We start from the raw sequence: 19,023 nt of genomic DNA on the forward strand, positions 1-19,023 counted from the left end.
ACTTTTTCAAATTTGCCTCAACACTCTGAGACTTTCTAAAGAAAATGGAACATAATTGATAAATTAAAATTTTCTTCAATTCTCAACTGAAGGTATACAATTAAAATGCTCTTCCTAGTTATGAACTGGAACTAATTCAGTGCCTGAAGACTCTAAATCATTTACCTTAGCCTCTTTTTTTATTTCTTATTTTTTTAAACTTTTATTTAACAAATATAAATTTCCTAAGTATAGCTTATGGATTACAGTGGCTTTCCCACACCCCATAACTTCCATCCCACCTGTAACCCTCCCATCTCCCACTCCCTCTCCCATTCCATTCACATCAAAATTCATTTTTGATTATCTTTATATACAGAAGATCAATTTAATATATATTAAGTAAAGATTTCAACAGTTTGCACCCACACAGAAACACAAAGTGTAAAGTACTGCTTGAGTACTAGTTATAGTATTAATTCACATTGAACAACACATTAAGGACAGAGATCCTACATGAGGAGTAAGTGCACAGTGACTCCTGTTGTTGACTTAACAATTTGACACTCTTGTTTATGGTGTCATTAATCACCCTAGGCTCTAGTCATGAGTTGCCAAGGCTATGGAAGCCTTTTGTGTTCGCCAACTCTGATCTTATTTAGACAAGGTCATAGTCAAAGTGGAAGTTCTCTCCTTCCTTCAGAGAAACATACCTCCTTCTTTGATGACCTGTTCTTTCCACTGGGACCTCACTCACAGAGATCTTTCATTTAGGTTTGTTTGTTTGTTTGTTTTGCCAGAGTGTCTTGGCTTTCCATGCCTAAAATACTCTCATGGGCTCTTCAGCCAGATCTGAATGCCTTAAGGGCTGATTCTGAGGCCAGAGTGCTGTTTAGGACATCTGCCATTCTATGAGTCTACTGTGTATACCACTTCCCATGTTGGATCGTTCTCTGCTTTTTAATTCTTCTTTTTTTTTTTTTTTTTTAACCCATCACTATTTTTTTTTCTTTTTTTTATTTAGTAAATATAAATTTCCAAAGTACAGTTTATGGATTACATTGGCTCCCCTCCCCAAAAAAATTTTCCTCCCACTCGCACCCCTCCCATCTCCCGCTCCCTCTCCCATTCCATTCACATCAAGATTCATTTTTGATTATCTTTATATACAGAAGATTGATTTAGTATATAGTAAGTAAAGATTTCATCAATTTGCACCCACACATAACATAAAGTGTAAAATACTGTTTCAGTACTAGTTATAGCATTACTTCACATTGGATAACACATTAAGGACAGATCCCACATGAGAAGTAAGTACACAGTGACTCCTGTTGTTGACTTAACAATTTGACACTCTTGTTTATGGCGTCAGTAATCTCCCTCGGCTCCAGTCATGAGTTGGCAAGGCTATGGAAGCCTTTTGAGTTCGCTGACTTCGATCTTATTCCCATAGGGTCGTAGTCAAAGTGGAAGTTCTCTCCTCCCTTCAGAGAAAGGTACCTCCTTCTTTGATGGCCCCGTTCTTTCCACTGGGATATCACTCGCAGAGATCTTTCATTTAGGTCTTTTTTTTTTCCCAGAGTGTCTTGGCTTTCCATACCTAAAATACTCTCATGGGCTCTTCAGCCAGATCCGAATGCCTTAAGGGCTGATTACCTTAGCCTCTTTATAAAAGTGCATTGCATAGTGATTTCCATATTTTTGTTATTAAAAAATTATGCAAGGGTCCAGCGCTGAGGCACAGTAAGTTAATCCTCTGCCTGCGGCACCTGCATCCCCTATGGGCGCCAGTTCTAGTCCCAGCTGCCCCTTTTCCGATCTAGCTCTCTGCTATGGCCTGGGAAAGCAGTAGAAGATGGCCCAAGTCCTTGGGTCCCTGCACATACATGAGAGACTGAGAAGAAGCACCTGGCTCCTGGCTTTGGATCGGTACAGCTCCAGCCATTGCGGCCATTTGGGGAGTGAACCAATGGAAGGAAAACCTTTCTCTCTGCTTCTCCCTCTCACTGTCTGTAACTCTACCTCTCAAATAAAATCTTTTAAAAAATACACAAAACATCTCTGACAAAAATGTGACTCTTGTCGCTAAAATAAATGTAAATGAGAAGACAATGAATGTATACAAGATATTAAGCAACTAACAGAATTTCCGTAATTGGAAAAGAGGAACTGCTCTGATTATCTCTCTGTAGTATATGAATAAGGAACTAAAACAAATAGAATGCAGGAGTAAGAGCACAGTGACCCAAAGGCCCTTCAAAATACGTCTCCTCAGTAACAAGATAAAATCACCCAACTGGGTAGGACTTCAAAAATTCAACCAGGCTGAACTAATATTAACAAAGTATGATTACAGTGTTATCAAGTTCTTTTAAAAAACATATGAAACATTTAATTGTAATAGATACTTCAAGTATATTAGGAAGTATATATTTAAGTGGATTTTAATGGCTAAAGAGAAATATCTTCTATGTAAGATGGCATTAACTCAGGGGATAGGTATATTAAATTTCACCAGTAATTAACCAGGTAATAACTATAAACAGAGTCGAGATGACTTTGATATGTAAACAAAAAGAACTGCCTTGTGACTTTTGTATAGCTACATATTCCTTTCTGTAAGTTAGCAATGTTTTTTTTTTCCTAGAGCCATATTAGCCATTATAGAACTGTCTTCATTTTTATGGTTCTGAGGTGGGAAGGGCAGGAACTAAGATGAATGTGGAAGAACAGTCAATCCTCTTATCACAGTGTGTCATCTCCATACTCACTGGCCCAATGTTATCCATTCCAAAATTCTTGTGTGATTTCTGGAAATTTGTGAGGCTTCCAGAAAGTTCTAAACTATGACACTCCACCCTTAGAGTACATCATAATCACCCAGGAGTTTTTACAAATGGATGCCTGGGGCCAGTGTTGTGCTACAGAGGTTAAGCTACCAGTTGCAATGCGGCATCTCATAGCCAAGTGCTGGTTAGCATTGTGGCTTCTCTGCCTCTGATCCAGCTCCCTGCTCACATGCCTGGGAAGGCTGCATGTGCTTGATCTCTGCACCCCATGTGGGAGAGCTCCTGGCTCCTGGGTTCTACCTGACCCAGCCATGACTGGTGCTTGCTTCCCTCTTCTCTCTTCTGTCATGCTGCCTTTCAAATAAGTAAATAAATAAATCGTTATAAAAATGCAGTTGTCTGGGTACCACCTCCAGAAGTTTCTGATTTATTTGTCATAAAGCTCAAATGAAGTGTTTGTGAAAGATGCTGAGGTGACTCTGGTGTGCAAGAATAGGCTGAGAATCATTTCATTCCTCTAGATGTTCTTCCAGACTGATTTCCCCAGGTCCAAATTATAAATGTTGAGGGTGTATTCAAGAATTACAAAGAACAACATCATAGTTTTAGTATGTAAAGAATGATGTTTAAATATGTAAAATACACTATGTAGTCTAAAAGCGTTGACCCCTTTTCCACCTGAGATTGCTAACTATAGCAAGCACATTAATTATTAGTCAATAATGATTTCGTTGAGAAAGTTGCCTATTTATAGCCAGCATGCTTGATCATATACAAACTGTCATAGGCTCTGACCTGATGTTATGAGTGGGAGGTACCCTTTTTAAGCACCTGTTGAAGTCAACTCTGCCACTGGCCCTTTAAATGGGGTGGGGTGGGGGTCTTAATTTTGCAAAAGCAGCAAGCCAGTTGGAATGCTAGAAATGCACATTTGCTGCTCCTGTTCCATTCCAGTAAACATCTCTTGAATTACTGTGTTCCTCTTTTGATTGTGTAGCTAATGAAAGAACTCAGCATATTAGGATTAGGGTTAACTAGCTTTGTTTTTCATGGTTTATTAGAGAGAGTTGATTTCTTGTAATAAGTCAATATTGAAAAACATTGTTCTTACTTTCCAGGGAGTCTGTCACAGTTGACTTGTAAAACTAGAACTATGGTTGTAAATTTAAGAATGTTGAAAACTCACCTACGGGGCTGTTACCCGTATCTTCCACTGGAGAGTCTAAATTTCTGTTTGGTTATAATGGAACAGTAAAATGTTACATAGCTTGACACCCCACCTGCCGGTGGCTGATTCTATTCAAAAGTGGACCTAACCTCAGTATCTTTACCTCAAGTGTATTAGTCATGTCTATCTATAGCAGAGTACTGAATCAAGTTCCATCAGGCTGAAGGTCATGGGTTATACAGAGTCATTCCAATACTTTAATTCTGAGACAGCTGAATTACTCTCTGACCTGACGTTATGAGTGGGAGGATCATCTTCATCTTTCTGTCTTCCTGCCCTTTCTAAAAATAGTAGGGCCTCTAACAAGGAGATATTTTAAGCAGCTCATATTCACTTGTCTCATCGAGAGAAGGTTATTTTGGCCAGTTGCATGTGTCGGATTTGCATGTGTGCATAGCTAGACTTTGGAACCCCAGTCCTTACTTCTTCCCACCACTGATAAAAGAAACTTGCAAACTAAAAGACTGGGACTGCTAGCTGAGAGTTTTGGCTACAAGTCAGTGGGTAATCATAAGCGAAAGGAAGATACCTTTTAGGCATGTGCATATGCTCCCGAAATCATCCATTTCAGACATTTGCACGTCAGTCCTGAGCTTTTTGGATCTGTTTTCATAAACCTGGCTGTGATTTTGCTGCAGAGATTTCCACGATCTTGCCACTTCTAATAAATATTTATAGGAGGCACTGCCAGCTTGTGGATAAGGGAAACTAATGAGAAACTGCCATCCAAAATCTGAACGGCAAAACCCAAAGCAAGCAAAACCAAAAAATTTAAAACCAAACCAAAAACGAAAAACTCAAACCACCCGTGCTCACAAGAAGACGCGTAGAAAAATACCAAGATGTAACTTGGATTTGATAACTGGATTTATCAGTCCCTTGACTGGCATGCAGTGGGTACTTTGTATTTTTCTACTTTGAAAAAAAAAAAAAAACAAGTGCAAAATCTGTAATTCTGCACAACTGGGACCAAAACATTATGAGTGTGAGAAAACATAGACTCTAAGAGCAAGATGGAATTTCAGCAGGTAAACCCTCTTCCACAGTCATGTCATTCCAGTGAAGTTGTACGCGGGACTCGTGTTTGCACCTCTAAGAAATTTCCGTTTTTTCGCATCAAAAAATCCAGATATGAAGCCGAAGCTGCCTTCTTCGCCAACCTGAAGCTGTCTGATTTCAACATCATCGACACCCTTGGAGTTGGAGGTTTCGGGCGAGTGGAGCTGGTAGGTGGTTGTTTTTTAAGTGCTTTTGAAAACCTCTGTCTTCTTTTCCATTTGTTTTCTCCTTTTTCATCGTTAAGTGCCATTGCTCTAAATCAGTACCAAATACTTCCGGACAAGCCTGTCAGTGCATGTAACGAGGTGGGCTGTGTTCGAGGCAATAGATTGAAAATAAACACCAAATTACTCATTAGGAAATCTCTTCAGATTAAAAGAAAGCTGAACTCATAACTTAGGAGTCATAAAGTACTTTTTACCCAGCTAATTTCTTTAAACAGTTTTATTTACTTATACAATAGTGTGATAATTCAAAGCATATACATGTATAAATATGCTAGCTGATATTCTATAATCTTTATTTCCTTAGTTCTGAGCAGTATTCACAGCTTATGCTTATATACCATAAATACAATTACAATAATTTAAATACATATAAAAGGAAGTGGTAGATACACACACACGTGTGTGTGTGTGTGTGTGAGTGTGTGTGTATAATATGTGAAGCAACTGGTGTGCTAGTAATTCTTTGATTCTTTACTTGCAAGCATCAGTTTAGTGCTTAGAGTTAAAGGTGTGACTATTTTGTATAATTTATTTCAAGCACATTTTATACTTATATCTCACTAAGTGTTGATGAAGATGATGAAGACATTTTTGTACAAGTTCATACATTACATAAATGTGGTGTAAGCAGTTCAAAAGTGTAGTCTGTTCTGCATGTTTGAAATTTTATATTTATATATAATATATAAATACATATATATGTATATATTTTATATATAAAATTTCAAACAGACATACCGTAACAAAAATTAGACAAAAGTGGATTCTGGTGGCTGCATTCCAAGATGGTGTAGATAAAAACCCTATTTGGGAATGCACTTGAATTGCCACCGTTCTCCTGAGCTTGGCGGCCTCTGGTATCAGACACCAGTACAGTATGTTAGGAACTCCCTGAGACTATGTACAGTGCAGTAAACAGTTACTGTTGCCATCAGCGCTCAGGAGAAATCCCCTTCCATAAAGGTAGAATGACCCAGAGCTATTTTTGACATGTGTTCATTAGTTCTGCAGCTGGGATTTCTGAATGTGATAGGCAGAAATTAGACAAGTTTCCACAGCCATAATATATTTCATTGAGTTTGCTAGTGGGAGATCCTGCAATGCTAACTACTGTTTCTGACTTGAAAATCCATAGTGTGCCTCTGAGGACCTGAGTGTTTTCAGTTGCAGGAAGAAAAATTAAGGATCTAGAGGGGAAAAAAAAAAAAAAAAAAAAAAAAACAACCTCTTGATTTTCTGAGCAAGTAATGCAGCCTTAGATTGAGTTTTCAAGAGCTTAGGTTTTGTGTTGAGTTGTACTTGTTTGTTTAGCTAATGAAGATCTATGGCATTATACATGAACAGCTTTGCTGTAGAGGTGTTGGAACCTGTTGACAGGACAAAGGGTGGAGCTGTTTGCCCTGAAGGGTTCATTTTTTGTTGTATTTAACAAGTCAACATTACAGCTTTGGGAATCTTCAGTTTACAGGTGACATATTTTAAGAAATGCAGGAATTATATTGAAAATACCTTATAACACTTTTGAAAATAGCTTTGAAATCACTTAAAGCTGAACAACTAAATTCCAAGCTGATAATAAAAAACTTGCAGAAAATTCACTGAAAAATGTGTGATGAGGTACAAACAACTAATCACAAAATTAGGAAAGGTTTAATATGGGCATATAAAAAGTAATTCAGGCCTGCGCCGCAGTTCATTTGGCTAATCCTCCACCTGCGGCGCCGGCACCCCAGGTTCTAGTCCCGGTTGGGGCACCGTATTCTGTCCCGGTTGCTCCTCTTCCAGTCCAGCTCTCTGCTGTGGCTTGGGAAGGCAGTGGTGGATGGCCCAAGTGCCTGGGCCCTGCACCCGCATGGGAGACCAGGAGGAAGCCCCTGGCTCCTGGCTTTGGATCGGCGCAGTGTGCCAGCTGTGGCAGCCATTTGGGGGGTGAACCAACAGAAGGAAGACCTTTCTCTCTGTCTCTCTCTCTCACTGTCTAACTCTGCCTGTCAAAAAAAAATAATAATTCAATTGAAAAAGACAAAATGGGAGCATCTGAGTGCGTGTTGGTATGTACAAACTGTGTGTTTGTCTAGGCATCTGTATGTTTGAGTACATACTTATTTATGGATTATCTCCAAGCCAAGACTATTTGTCCTGGTTCTCATCTCAAGGGTATTGTATTTTGATTCTTTGACACAACTGTTTATAGAATATTAAGAACTGTAACCCTCAGAATAAGTTCAGGTTGTAAATATAGCCCAATTTATAAAAACTTTCGATAATGTTGATAAATCCATGAATGAATCATTATGTAAAATGAGTATGTAGGAGAAAGAGACTCATCTCCTTAACCTCTGAAGTCACAAATACTTATCTTATCTTACCTGTCCCAAAACAATGTGGAAGAAGCACAATTTGTAGATTATGTTCAGTTTTCAGTATGGATCAGCCATTTATGAGAGCAGCACTACCCTAGAGTTCATTGTCCCCAGTTATTACCACTTACTAACTGCCCGATCCTATTAATTCTGGGTATGAGTGGTCTTTTTTATGTATATATAGTGCCAGAATTGGGAATTTGGCCTCAAAACCTTGACTGTAATTCCATATGGTAGTCATAGTGTATAATTAATCACCATGACATGTGTGCTGAGGCTGGTGTCCATATTATTCATGGTCAGGAGGAGTTTGTAGACAGAGCCCAGTTTTATTGTGATTATGTAAGTTTTTTCTTTGACTAGCCTCTGAGAATGAGGCATTTAAGATGATTTTCATAGTATCAGCAATTTAACTTTCATTTAGACTCATTTCACCTATGGGTATACAGTGTTGAACATGTAAATACAAAGTATATAAGATTTATACTTAGCTACTACCCCTACATTAGCAATATGTTGATCGTGTATATGATATTACAAAATAATACCACAAGTGCACTTTAATTTTATAATAGCATTGTCTGGAAAGAAAAGTTTCCTAGGTATGAGATTATGAAAGCCCCAACATTATATGACAAAATTGAGAAATTTGGATTTGTTAACCCTATTTCCTGTCTTTTCTATGTTAAGAATGTAGTTTTTCATCACTGTTTGCCATACATTGTCGCTCCCCCTCTTCATGGAGGAACGACACTAAACCCTGCCTAGGCTTCCTATCCGAGTCACGGCACCATTTGTCGCTCCCCCTCTTGGTGGAGGAACGACACAGGACCCTGCGCTGTTCTTTTGTCTGCTCGGCCCTCCCCGGGTTTGCTGCTGGTTCTTCCCGGGTTGGCTACCGACCCTTCCACCTCCGTGGAAGGGCAGTTCCCCCTGGCCACTTTCCCCACTTCCGCAGGGGAGCGGCACACCACTGGCCGGCTCTCTCGGGGGCTGCACAGGTGTTCCTTCAGATGTTCCCCTTAGATGTTCCTGGTGCATGCTGTCTCTCTCCTCCTTTATAGTCCTCTTCCACCAATCCCAACTCTGCTACCCACACGCCGAGTACGCTGCTCTCCTCCAATCAGGAGCAGGTCCTACAGTTTATTGGTTGAACTGGAGGCAGCTGTGTAGAAGCTGTTTCTCCCTTCTCAGCGCCATATTGTGGGAGAGCAGATGCATAGAATAAGTCTTAATTCCAGTAACTTAGTCTAGTCCAAGTTGCTCCCCACAATACATATTCTGAGATTTTGTGCAGTGATATACCCTTCACAGACTTCTTAGAATGTTTTACATTTATCATTTATTTCAGTTTAGATAGATACAGATTCAAGGATATTTTTCAAGCAGAAGGATTTTTAAATTGTCTATTGTCAACTTTTGGGAATGAGATAATGATTTGTCCAATAAGAAACTTAAATTTTTTTTAAAGATTGATTAATTGAAAAGCAGAGTAACACAGCCACAACAGCCAGGCGTTGGGCAGGCTCAAGTCAGGAGCCTGGAACTCCATCTAGGCCTCCTACATGGCTGTCAGGAGCCCAAGGACTTGAGCTATCTTCCACTGTTGCCATGTGGGTTAGCAGGGAGCTGGATCAGAAGCAGAGCGGCCAGGACTTGAACTAACACTCCAATATGGGATGCTGGCATCACAAGCAGTAACGTAACCTACTGTGCCACAGTGCTAGCCCCTTAAACATTTGTTCATCGATGACTCTGGGAGTTTGAAGTAAAGATGTCAGTGAGTATAGGCACGAGATTCTGATCTTAAGCTATTCAGTCTGTTTCACAGGAGGAGGCTTCAGAAGCTTCATGGTGATTGTACATTACCTTTTAATTCTATTTGCCCTGAACTTTTTGAAACTTTCTTGTAGTTTTAGAATAAATAACCTTGATTAGTAAACTCAGATGTGTCTGGTTCACAATCATTACCTTTGGACAGTAATCTGTGCTGCTTTCTGTTCTTTTACCTGGCAGGAAAGAGTAGTCTTTATAATCTGTACACTGATAGTAGTTTAAAATGTGCCTTCCATTTATTAGATTACTTCTTTTACCAACGCTCTTTTAATATATGATTTACTCATTAAAGCTCTAAGTTCTTCTGTATGACAGCTACATAATCACTTTAATGTACAAGGTTTGACGACAAAATAAGGAGACTGATTTTACAAATCGCAAGTAAAAATTAGTTTCATTGCTTCATGGGCACATTCCTAATTTATCCCATTTTTACTCTTGTCGGAGAGAAGGCTGCTTTGAGAATAGATTTGTACAAATCAAAAACAATTTGTTTTTAATCTGGCAATACTGTGTAGTGATTGCTTTAAATATTAGACATTGAATCTATTTGTGCAGAAATCCAAATTCCTCCTATCCCAGGGCACAATACTTGGATAAAATATAGGACACAAAAATAGGGAAGACATAATTGCTGCTTTCTTGGATTATGTTCTTTCTATGCCAGGTAATATGCCTCTGTATTGTGCATTCTCTGATGGGAGATACAAAGCTCAATGGCATTCAGCACCTGGCTGTAGGTACTCAGTCTCCTAGGAGAGCCAGTCATGCAAACTCATAAATAAAACTACAAGAAAGTTATGAATGACCCAGATTTGGTGCATGGAAGAGCAAGACTTCTTGGAGGAGGTGGCATTTCGAAGGCAGAGGGAGTGATGGCATTGACATATATAACCTGAAGCACTGTGGTACACTCATGGGAAAATGAAACCATTGCAGAAACAAATGTCTATTAATAAGTTGATATGACTTCCTTAACAAAATAATCCAACTTCCATGTGAATCCTGCTTTATAAACTACATATTTCATTCATATCTAGTATGTAATGCTCCCTAAACAGCTATTCTGAACTACATTTTATAGGGAAAATATCAAGACCAATGTTTCTAAGAGGCCTTTGGCCACACAGTTATATTGAAAGAGTTTTTGTTATTGTCTAGAACTGCTAACTCTAAAGTATTTATTTTATTGTATTTGAAAGTCAGAGGGGCAGAGATCTCCCACCTCCTGCTTCATTTCCTAAATGCCTCCAATAGCCAGGGCTGGGACAGGCAGAAGCCAGGAGCCCAGAACTGAGTTCAGGTCTTGGTGTGATGCAGTGAGCCGTCACCTGCTACTTCCCAAAGTGCATATCATCAGGAAGCTGCGATCAAGAGTGGACTTGGTATTTGCACCCAGGCACTCCACTATGAGATGTGGGTTTCCTAAGCAGTGGGTTAACTTCTATGCCAAATGCCTACCCCGGGACTACTGACATTTAACAGATGAGTCTTCTGTCATTGTGGCTTCTAAAGTATTTTGATACTAATCACCAGCAATAACCACCACATGATCAGAGTTGTGTTATTTCATTGTCACATGTACAACTGTGCTTTTTCAAGTTTTTATTTTTTAAAGATTTATCTATTTGAAAGAGTTTGAAGGAGAGAAAGACAGAGATCTGTCATCGACTGGTTCACTCCCCAAACGGCCGCAACAACCAGGGCTGGGCCAGGCCAAAGCCAGGTTCTGGGATCTTTTTCTGGGTCTCCAATGTGGGTTGCAGAGGCCCAAATACTTGGGCCATCTTCTGCTGCTTTTCCCAGGCTATTAGCAGGTAGCTGGAGCTGAAATGTAGCAGCCAAGAATGCCCACATGGGATGCTGGCATTGCAGGGAGCACCTTTACCCACTATGCCACAACACCAGCCACACAACTTTGCTTTAAATTTTTTTTTCTAGTCCCAGGTACTTTGGCCCCTGCCACCCATGTGGGAGACAGGATGGAGTTTCTGTCTCCTAGCTTCTGCCAGGCCTAACCCTGGCTATTAGGACCATTTAGGGAGTTAGACAGTCTCTGCCTCTCTCTCTTTGTTACTCTGCCTTTCAGATAAATAATCTTAAAAATGTTTTTCTAGAATTCAAGAACCTGAAATAGACATGAATTTAGAATAGATGTAATGATTATTTTTTATACACCCCCCTATTTCTGTCAAACCCTCAGAGGCATCCTTTTTCTTTTAATCTTTGGAGTTCCTATTTAAGTGACAAAATGCAGGGGGAAAAATCGGAATAATATGGTAGCTAAATGCTAGAGCTCTGCAGATAGACTTTCTAGATTGACCTCTCACCGACTGTATGCTTAGTCATTTACTTAAACGTTCAGGCTAATTTTCCCCATCTTAAAATGAGGATAATAATAGTATATATGCAACACAAATTTGCCAACATGGGATGAACTAATGCTCCCAAATGGTGTCTTAAACAGCATAGGTCAATAAGTGTAATCAATGTTTTATTGTTGTTATAATATCAATAATATGCTTATGATTACTGGCTTCATTTATTACTTTCAGCCATACCCACAGAAAATGAGGGGAATGGAATGATTTTACTGCTTTTTCTCCATTGCCAAGCAAGCCTGAGAATCTAAGCATTTCTCCAATATAAGACAGAGCCAGAGGTCTTCAAATGACCTTCAGTGACAGCTTCTATTAAATTCCCCCAAACCACTAAAGCTCTTTACTTTCTGATCTGTCAGGAGAGGAGATGGGAAACAGTTTTCAATCTTCCCTGTGCTGAACCTGTATGCACCTGAAGTTGTCCACTTTTATTTATCCATTTCTCTTCCCAATTGTAAAGCCCCACCTCTTAACCTCTCCATGGGAGATCATTTTGGGGGCAGAATCTCCAGTTTCTCCACAGCCTTCTCAAACCAGGACACTTCAGTTCTGGGTAATGAGGACCTGGCTCTTGCCAAGTGGAGTACACAGGTTACCTCTCATTGATTCTTTGCTGCAAACCAGTTGATAAGTCCCACAATGGGATCGCTCAGGAGGGGCAATGTGGCAGCAAGGTGCAAGAACCATCCAACACTCACATAACTACATGTGAACAAGAAGTCACTGTATGCAAAATGATAACCATACCACCCTCCCAGCATTTCCACCAGCTGCTTCCTCACTGCGTTTCAGATATAAGTAGGCTTACAGGGTTACGTAACCAACTGAAAACCAAAAAGTAGGGACTGAGGGTTGCTGAAGCCAGAAATTAGGTGATAAACATTGCTGCGTCAACAGAGTTTTGTTTTGTCGTTATGGGAAAGGCAAGCAGCTTCACTCCAAAGGGAAACCCCACGTAAGATGAAAACATTTCAAGTGCGTCCCACTGCCAAGCCACACAGCCGTGAAACAGAATAGCTGTGGGATCACTGGGCGGCAGCAGTGCCATTTGTGCCCAGTGTGATTCAGGGTGATGACGCCCGGGGAAGCCTTGCTGCCCCAAGGCCTTGTGGCCTCTGTAACCGGAGTCAGCGCTCAGCACCGGCGGAAACCTGGACACAGCTCTTGCTCGGGCTGTGCTCTTCTTGGTTTATTGTAAAATGTTTAAATCTCATGTATAGCCTTCAAAAGAATAGAAACACTCACAATTTATTAGTTGTGATAAATAATGCTGATTTCTAATAAAATAAGTTACTCAGAGAGCAAATGAAAATCCAATCCAGGGGCCGGCGTGTGTCACTGCAGGTTAAGCTGCTGCCTGTGATACCAGCATCCCAGTGGAAGCTGATTTGAGTCCCCGCCAGTCCACTTTGGATCCAGCTCCCTGCTCATGTGCCTGTGAAAGCAGCAAAGGACGGCCCAAGAGATTGAGCCCCTGCACCCATGTGGGAGACCGGGAAGAAGCTCCTGGCTCATGGTGGTCTGTCCAAGCCCCAGCCATGGTAGCCTTTGGAAAGTAAACCAGCAGATGGAAGATCTCCCTCTCTCTCTCCTTAACTCTGCCTTCAAATAAATAAGATAAATTGAAAAGAAAAAAAAACTAATCCACTAAGCACTAATTGAGCATCAGCATGGGTACCAACAATATCTGGCAACTGCTAACCAACCTCAGGAGAGTTTCTCAGCAGAGATCCCAACTGGTAAAGCTTCTCTATAATGTATGTAAATGAAATATATATATATATTAATTAATCTGATAACTATTGATATAAGTTTTTATACACAGATACATAGAATACAATTTAGAATACATGAATGACAACAGGTAGACCAATTACTTTATCCCATGCTTTGTACAGTTATAATAATTTTGTATACAACCTAGTTACTGAAAAACTTTTTCATACAAAGCATTTGAAATTAGTATCTTAGCAATACAAAAGTTTCACTTTGTAAATTCACATTTATTAAATAAAAAAATAAATTAGTATCTTAACATAAGTGAGCAAATATTAACAACTTCTCCTTCAAACTTTCATGGGGTTCTAGAATGAGCACTATAAATATTGAAGACATTGGGCATGTTTTTCCAAGGCTTACGATAACTGGTGATAAAAGAGTTCATCTAAAAGTTAATACTTAGGTCATGTTCATTTTTGTGTTTTCTGTGACCTAAGTTTTATTTTTTTATGAATTGACTTTAAGGACACACCACTTTCAGCAAATATTTATCTATGTTAAAAATTGCCAAAAAGTCTTTGTTGAATATAAAAATATCAGGAAATACCAGGAACCTTCTAAGTAAGAAGACAAGATGAACATCCTTGGAAAATAGGAAACAAAATCCTTGAGTGTTGCTTTAAATCATACGGTATGCAGAAGTATCCTCAGTGTTTCAGAAGGGAGGAAGTCCATTGGAGCTGCTGGGAGGTGAGAGAGCCTGGAAGGGACGCTGGAAACCGAAGTCAAGGGTTAGGGAAGAGGTTGGGATTTCAGTGAACGGACGGGGAGAGGCCACTGCAGGGAAAGGTTACAACATAAAAGGCCACGTGTTGTCACAGGACACCAAAGCAAGTGACCACAACCAAGTTAAGTTGTGTGAGGGAATGGAGAGAAATATAATTAGATAGCTGGTCAGTCGAGTATACCTGTGCTATATTCTTAAAGAGCATTCTACTGGAAATAAAAAAGGTGTTGGGACATTAGGGCAGGTAATGGGAGTGTATCAACACAGACTTGGCTCTGAACTTCCATCCGTGAAATTAAAGACCCTACCAGAAGGTGACTAGATGGTCTATTTTTAGATGGCCCTGCTCCCAGAAATAAACATCCATCATTTCTCTCCTGACGATGGTCGTTTACTTTATACCAAGACGTCACCCTATCTGTGAAAATTTTATGTAAACATTTCACAGAGGGATCTCCTTAATGATAGGGAAAACTAGTCCACTTGTGTATGTTAAGAATGTAAAAAATAGTCATACCCCTTTAAATGAAATGAAATGGTTTCTCTTTCTGGGAAAAAAATATAAAACTGGTATTTCTGTAGATTTCAGTCCAGCTTATTAATTTCATGCATTTAATGTATATTTCATTCATGATCTGTCCATCGTATTAGAACCTCCAATGCCATTGGCATATACAACATACTGGCTTCAATACTAAACTGTGAATTCAAAAGCTTGTATGAGCCAAGTGCCATTGTTCTTAACCCCTAGCTTCAGCCAGCTGCTTGCAAGTTCATGGTGAGAATGGGGAGACTGTTACTACCCACAGAAGTTAAGGAAAAAAAGCTATGCCAATGGAGGCCGTTGTCTGGCCATTCTATGACCTTGAATGCCACATCCACATAAACAAAGCAATTTTAAGTGTTCAATGTGCCTTTCCAAGATAGAGTTGGCTGTGTAAGCCCCAAGCAGTAAATTCTTGACCTGCCCTAACTGCACTTGAAGTCCATTTGTATTTGTAAAAAATCTTGGGGCAAATTTAAAATACAACACCAGCAGGCTGGAAAACTATCTTTTTTGTTCAATATTAGAAAGATTGAATTTTGAGGCTAGCATGTTTTGAGATATTAGATCAAATTATAAGCCATTCTTCTAGAAAGTGAAACTTTTAAAAAAGCTTTTTTTTTATGTCTTACGTATCAAAAGTATGACTAGAATTCAATACCTTTCCTGAGTTAGTCTGATTATATGTCAGAATAGAGTGGAATTTTCTAACTTGATGCTTTCTGTTTCAACTCATTTTATACCTTCAGAGTCAATAAATGAAAGAATTGGAAAAGTGAACATATAATACACATCTCTGCCTGCGTAGGTTTTAAGATGTGTGGTTTAGGCTGGCGCAGTGGCTCAATAGGCTAATTCTCCGCCTGCGGCGCCGACACCCCAGTCGGGGCACCGGATTCTGTCCCGGTTACTCCTCTTCCAGTCCAGCTCTCTGCTGTGGTTCGGGAGTGCAGTGGAGGATGGCCCAGGTCCTTGGGCTCTGCACCGGCATGGGAGACCAGGAGAAGCACTTGGCTCCTGGCTTTGGATCCGTGCAGTGCGCCGGCCGCAGCGGCCATAGGGGGTTAACCAATGGAAAAGGAAGACCTTTCTCTCTGTCTCTCTCTCTCACTGTCCACTCTGCCTGTCAAAAAAAAAAAAAAAAAAAAAAAAAAAAAAAAAAGTAATTCAATTATGTGATAGACATATTCTCAATTTGTAAGCAAGGTTTCAAAACTGTTGCATAGAGTATTTTTATATCACTGAGATTATGCATAGGAATTAAAATCCTGGGGGCTGGCACTGTGGTGCAGCAGGTTAAGCTGCTGCCTGCAATGCCAGCATCCCATGTGAATGCCAGTTCGAGTCCTGGCTGCTCCACTTCTAATCTAGCTCCCTGTTAATGTGCCTGAGAAGGCAGTGGATGATGGCCCAAGTACTTATGGCCCTACCACCATATGGGAGACCTGGATGAGGTTCCAGGTTCTTGGCTTCAACCTGATCAAGACTTGGCTTTTGTGGCCATTTGGCGAACTAGTGGATCAAAGATCGATCTGTCTGTGTCTCTCTGTCTCATGTTTGTGTGTGTGTGTATCCGTATTCTCTCTGTAACTCTGCCTTACAAATAAATAAATATATTTTTAAAAAAAGAAAATGGTGACTAGATAAGAAGCTATTTTTCTTTAATTAACATTGGGGCCGGAACTGTAGCTCAGTGGGTTAAAGCCCCGGCCTGCAGCACCAGCATCCTGTATGGGTTCTGGCTCAAGTCCTGGCTGCTCAGCTTCCCATCCAGCTCCCTGCTAATGCACCTGGGAAAGCAGCAAAGGATAGCCCAACTCTTTGGGCCCCTGTACCTGCATGGGAGACCTGGAAGAAGTTCCTGGATTCTGGCTTCAGATGGGCCCAGCTCCAGCTGTTGTGGCCATCTAGGGAGTGAACCAGTGGATGGAAGACCTCTCTCTCTGTCTCTGCCTCTATCTGTAACTCTGTCTTCCAAATAAATAAAATAAATCTTCTAAAATTTTTAAGAAAAAAGAAAACTGATATTGCATTGCTTTCTTTAAAAAATAGTGTTCTGTTTCTTACATTTTCCAAACTGAAAGGTAATGTCTCTTTTTTGTTGAAAGATTTGTTTATCTGAAAGTCAGAATCAGAGAGAGACAGAGAACAGAGACATCCATCTTCCATCTGCTGATTCACACCCCTAGATGGCCACAGCAGCTGGAGCTGGGCCAGGCCGAAGCCAAGAGGCAGGAGCTTCTTCCAGTCTCCCACGTGGATGGCAGGGACCCCAGCACTTGGGCCATCCTCTGCCGCTTCTCCCAGTTCATTAGCAGGGAGCCAGATTGGAAGTAGAGCAGCTGGGACTTGAACCAGCACCCATAAGAGATGCAGGCATCCCAGGGAGAGGCTTTACCTGCTATGCCACAATGCTGGGCCCCAGGTGAAAGTTCCTTGAAAAGAAGAACTTGGAAGTTTTTCCTCTAGAAAATTAACTTTTGCTTGGTTTTTATTTAAAGATATGTTCTTTGATATTTGTTTTCACCAGCTAAGGAATGATTTTAATGTAACAGACCAAATGAGATAATTGGCGTTCTTGATAAGAGATTGAGTTGACTGTGGGGAGAAAAGCAAGGATGGAATGGGAAGAGACTCTTTGCTGGTTCTCTGTCACTTATATAAATGGCAGATGGAATGAAATGAAAAGGCATCGATAAGCTACTCTCATACTCCTCTGTCGTGAAAGTGGCGCACCCCCATATATATTCATCTATGCGTAGGAGGTTTAGGAAGTTTAGCGCATAAAGCCTTTACCTGGACAATAGTACTGGGCCTCTAGATACCATGACTGAAGAGATTTGTAACACTGACAGCTCTGTGAAACTCCTAACGTATCCTTTGCATTCGCTGTGCTGTTTGATATGTGTCACTCAGGGTGTGACAAGTCACTTTGCTCTTTCTAAGTATCTTATAGAGCAATCCATATGCTGTAGTGCGTTCTTAAGTTTCACACATTGACTCAGGAAAAATAAACGATGTTATTGTATAGAGCAGAGAGATGTCAGAGATAAAATTAGAGATAAGTAATGAAGCACAGTAACAGAGATAGGGAAAATACACATGGAGCAGGGTGGGAGGGAGAGGGAGAGAGAGACAGAGATGGATAGAGAGAATCTCTTCTGTTTACTAGATTGCTCCCCAGATGTCTGCAGGGCTGGGGCTGGGCTAGGCTAAAGCCAAGAGCCTGGAAATCCATCTAGGTCTCCCCTGTGGTGCACGGACCACTTCTGCTGCTTTCCCAGGTGCATTAGCAGGGAGCTAGATAGGAAGTGGAGCAGCTGCCCAGCATCCATATGGGATGCTAGTAGCAGTGGCTTAAATGGGTGCACCACAGCACAGGTCCATAAAAAAATCGGATTGAAGTAGGCATATGTCTGCTAAGATTTTGTTTAATGTTTGCCTAAAATTCATAGTGTGGTACTAACATACTGAAAAAAAAATTCTGACGTAAGAATTGTAGCATTTCAATTGGGTATAGCTTCTTAAGTACTTGAAACATTTCTATTTTTTAAATGAAATTAGAGAAGTAATTGTGACCTATGCCAAGTGGCAAAGTGAGATGTTTTGTTGTTGTTGTTAGGAAATCTTGGAGGCTACAACCCAAGTCTAATTTGTGGAGTAGAAGCTTTCTGTACATCTAGATAGAACTTTTGACTTTCTGTCATGAATACAGTAAAATACTAGATATTCAGACACAGACATTTTCCCAGTTCTTCTTTTTCTCTCAGTTGGTAAAACTAATTTAAAACCAGGTTTGATGATAAATTATCATAGTGAATATCATGGGCTCATATTCATCTTAAGATTCCCACATATTTTGAATTCCATTGTAGTAATGCTAATTCTTGTATAGCATCTTTTAATTTTCAAAATATTTTCATATATGCTATCTAATACTATCTTAGAATGTCTAGTAAGGTTGATATGTTTTCCCTGCTCTGAAAGTGTATATGAGCTCTAGAAAGTTATATGGCCTTTCTTATGATTGTAATTTGTTTATCATTAAAATATTAAAAATTACTGTTCTAGAGAATTTTTAGAAAATTTTGTGAAAAGTATATTTTAT

General features: G+C 40.0%; 1 protein-coding gene across 5 annotated transcripts in view; it reads left to right on the plus strand.

Moving 5' to 3' along the window:
• PRKG1 (protein kinase cGMP-dependent 1) overlaps positions 1 to 19,023 on the plus strand; it is a 1,363,231-nt gene that overhangs the window by 1,311,011 nt on the left and 33,197 nt on the right. For 4 of the 5 annotated variants that reach the window (NM_001082042.2, XM_008269904.4, XM_017348406.3 and 1 more), the window contains 1 exon segment: positions 5,129 to 5,225. In NM_001082042.2, the coding sequence (NP_001075511.1) occupies positions 5,129 to 5,225 (97 nt within the window). 5 annotated transcript variants of the gene reach the window in all.

This window comes from Oryctolagus cuniculus, chromosome 15, assembly GCF_964237555.1.
Source record: "Oryctolagus cuniculus chromosome 15, mOryCun1.1, whole genome shotgun sequence".
NCBI lineage: Eukaryota > Metazoa > Chordata > Mammalia > Lagomorpha > Leporidae > Oryctolagus > Oryctolagus cuniculus.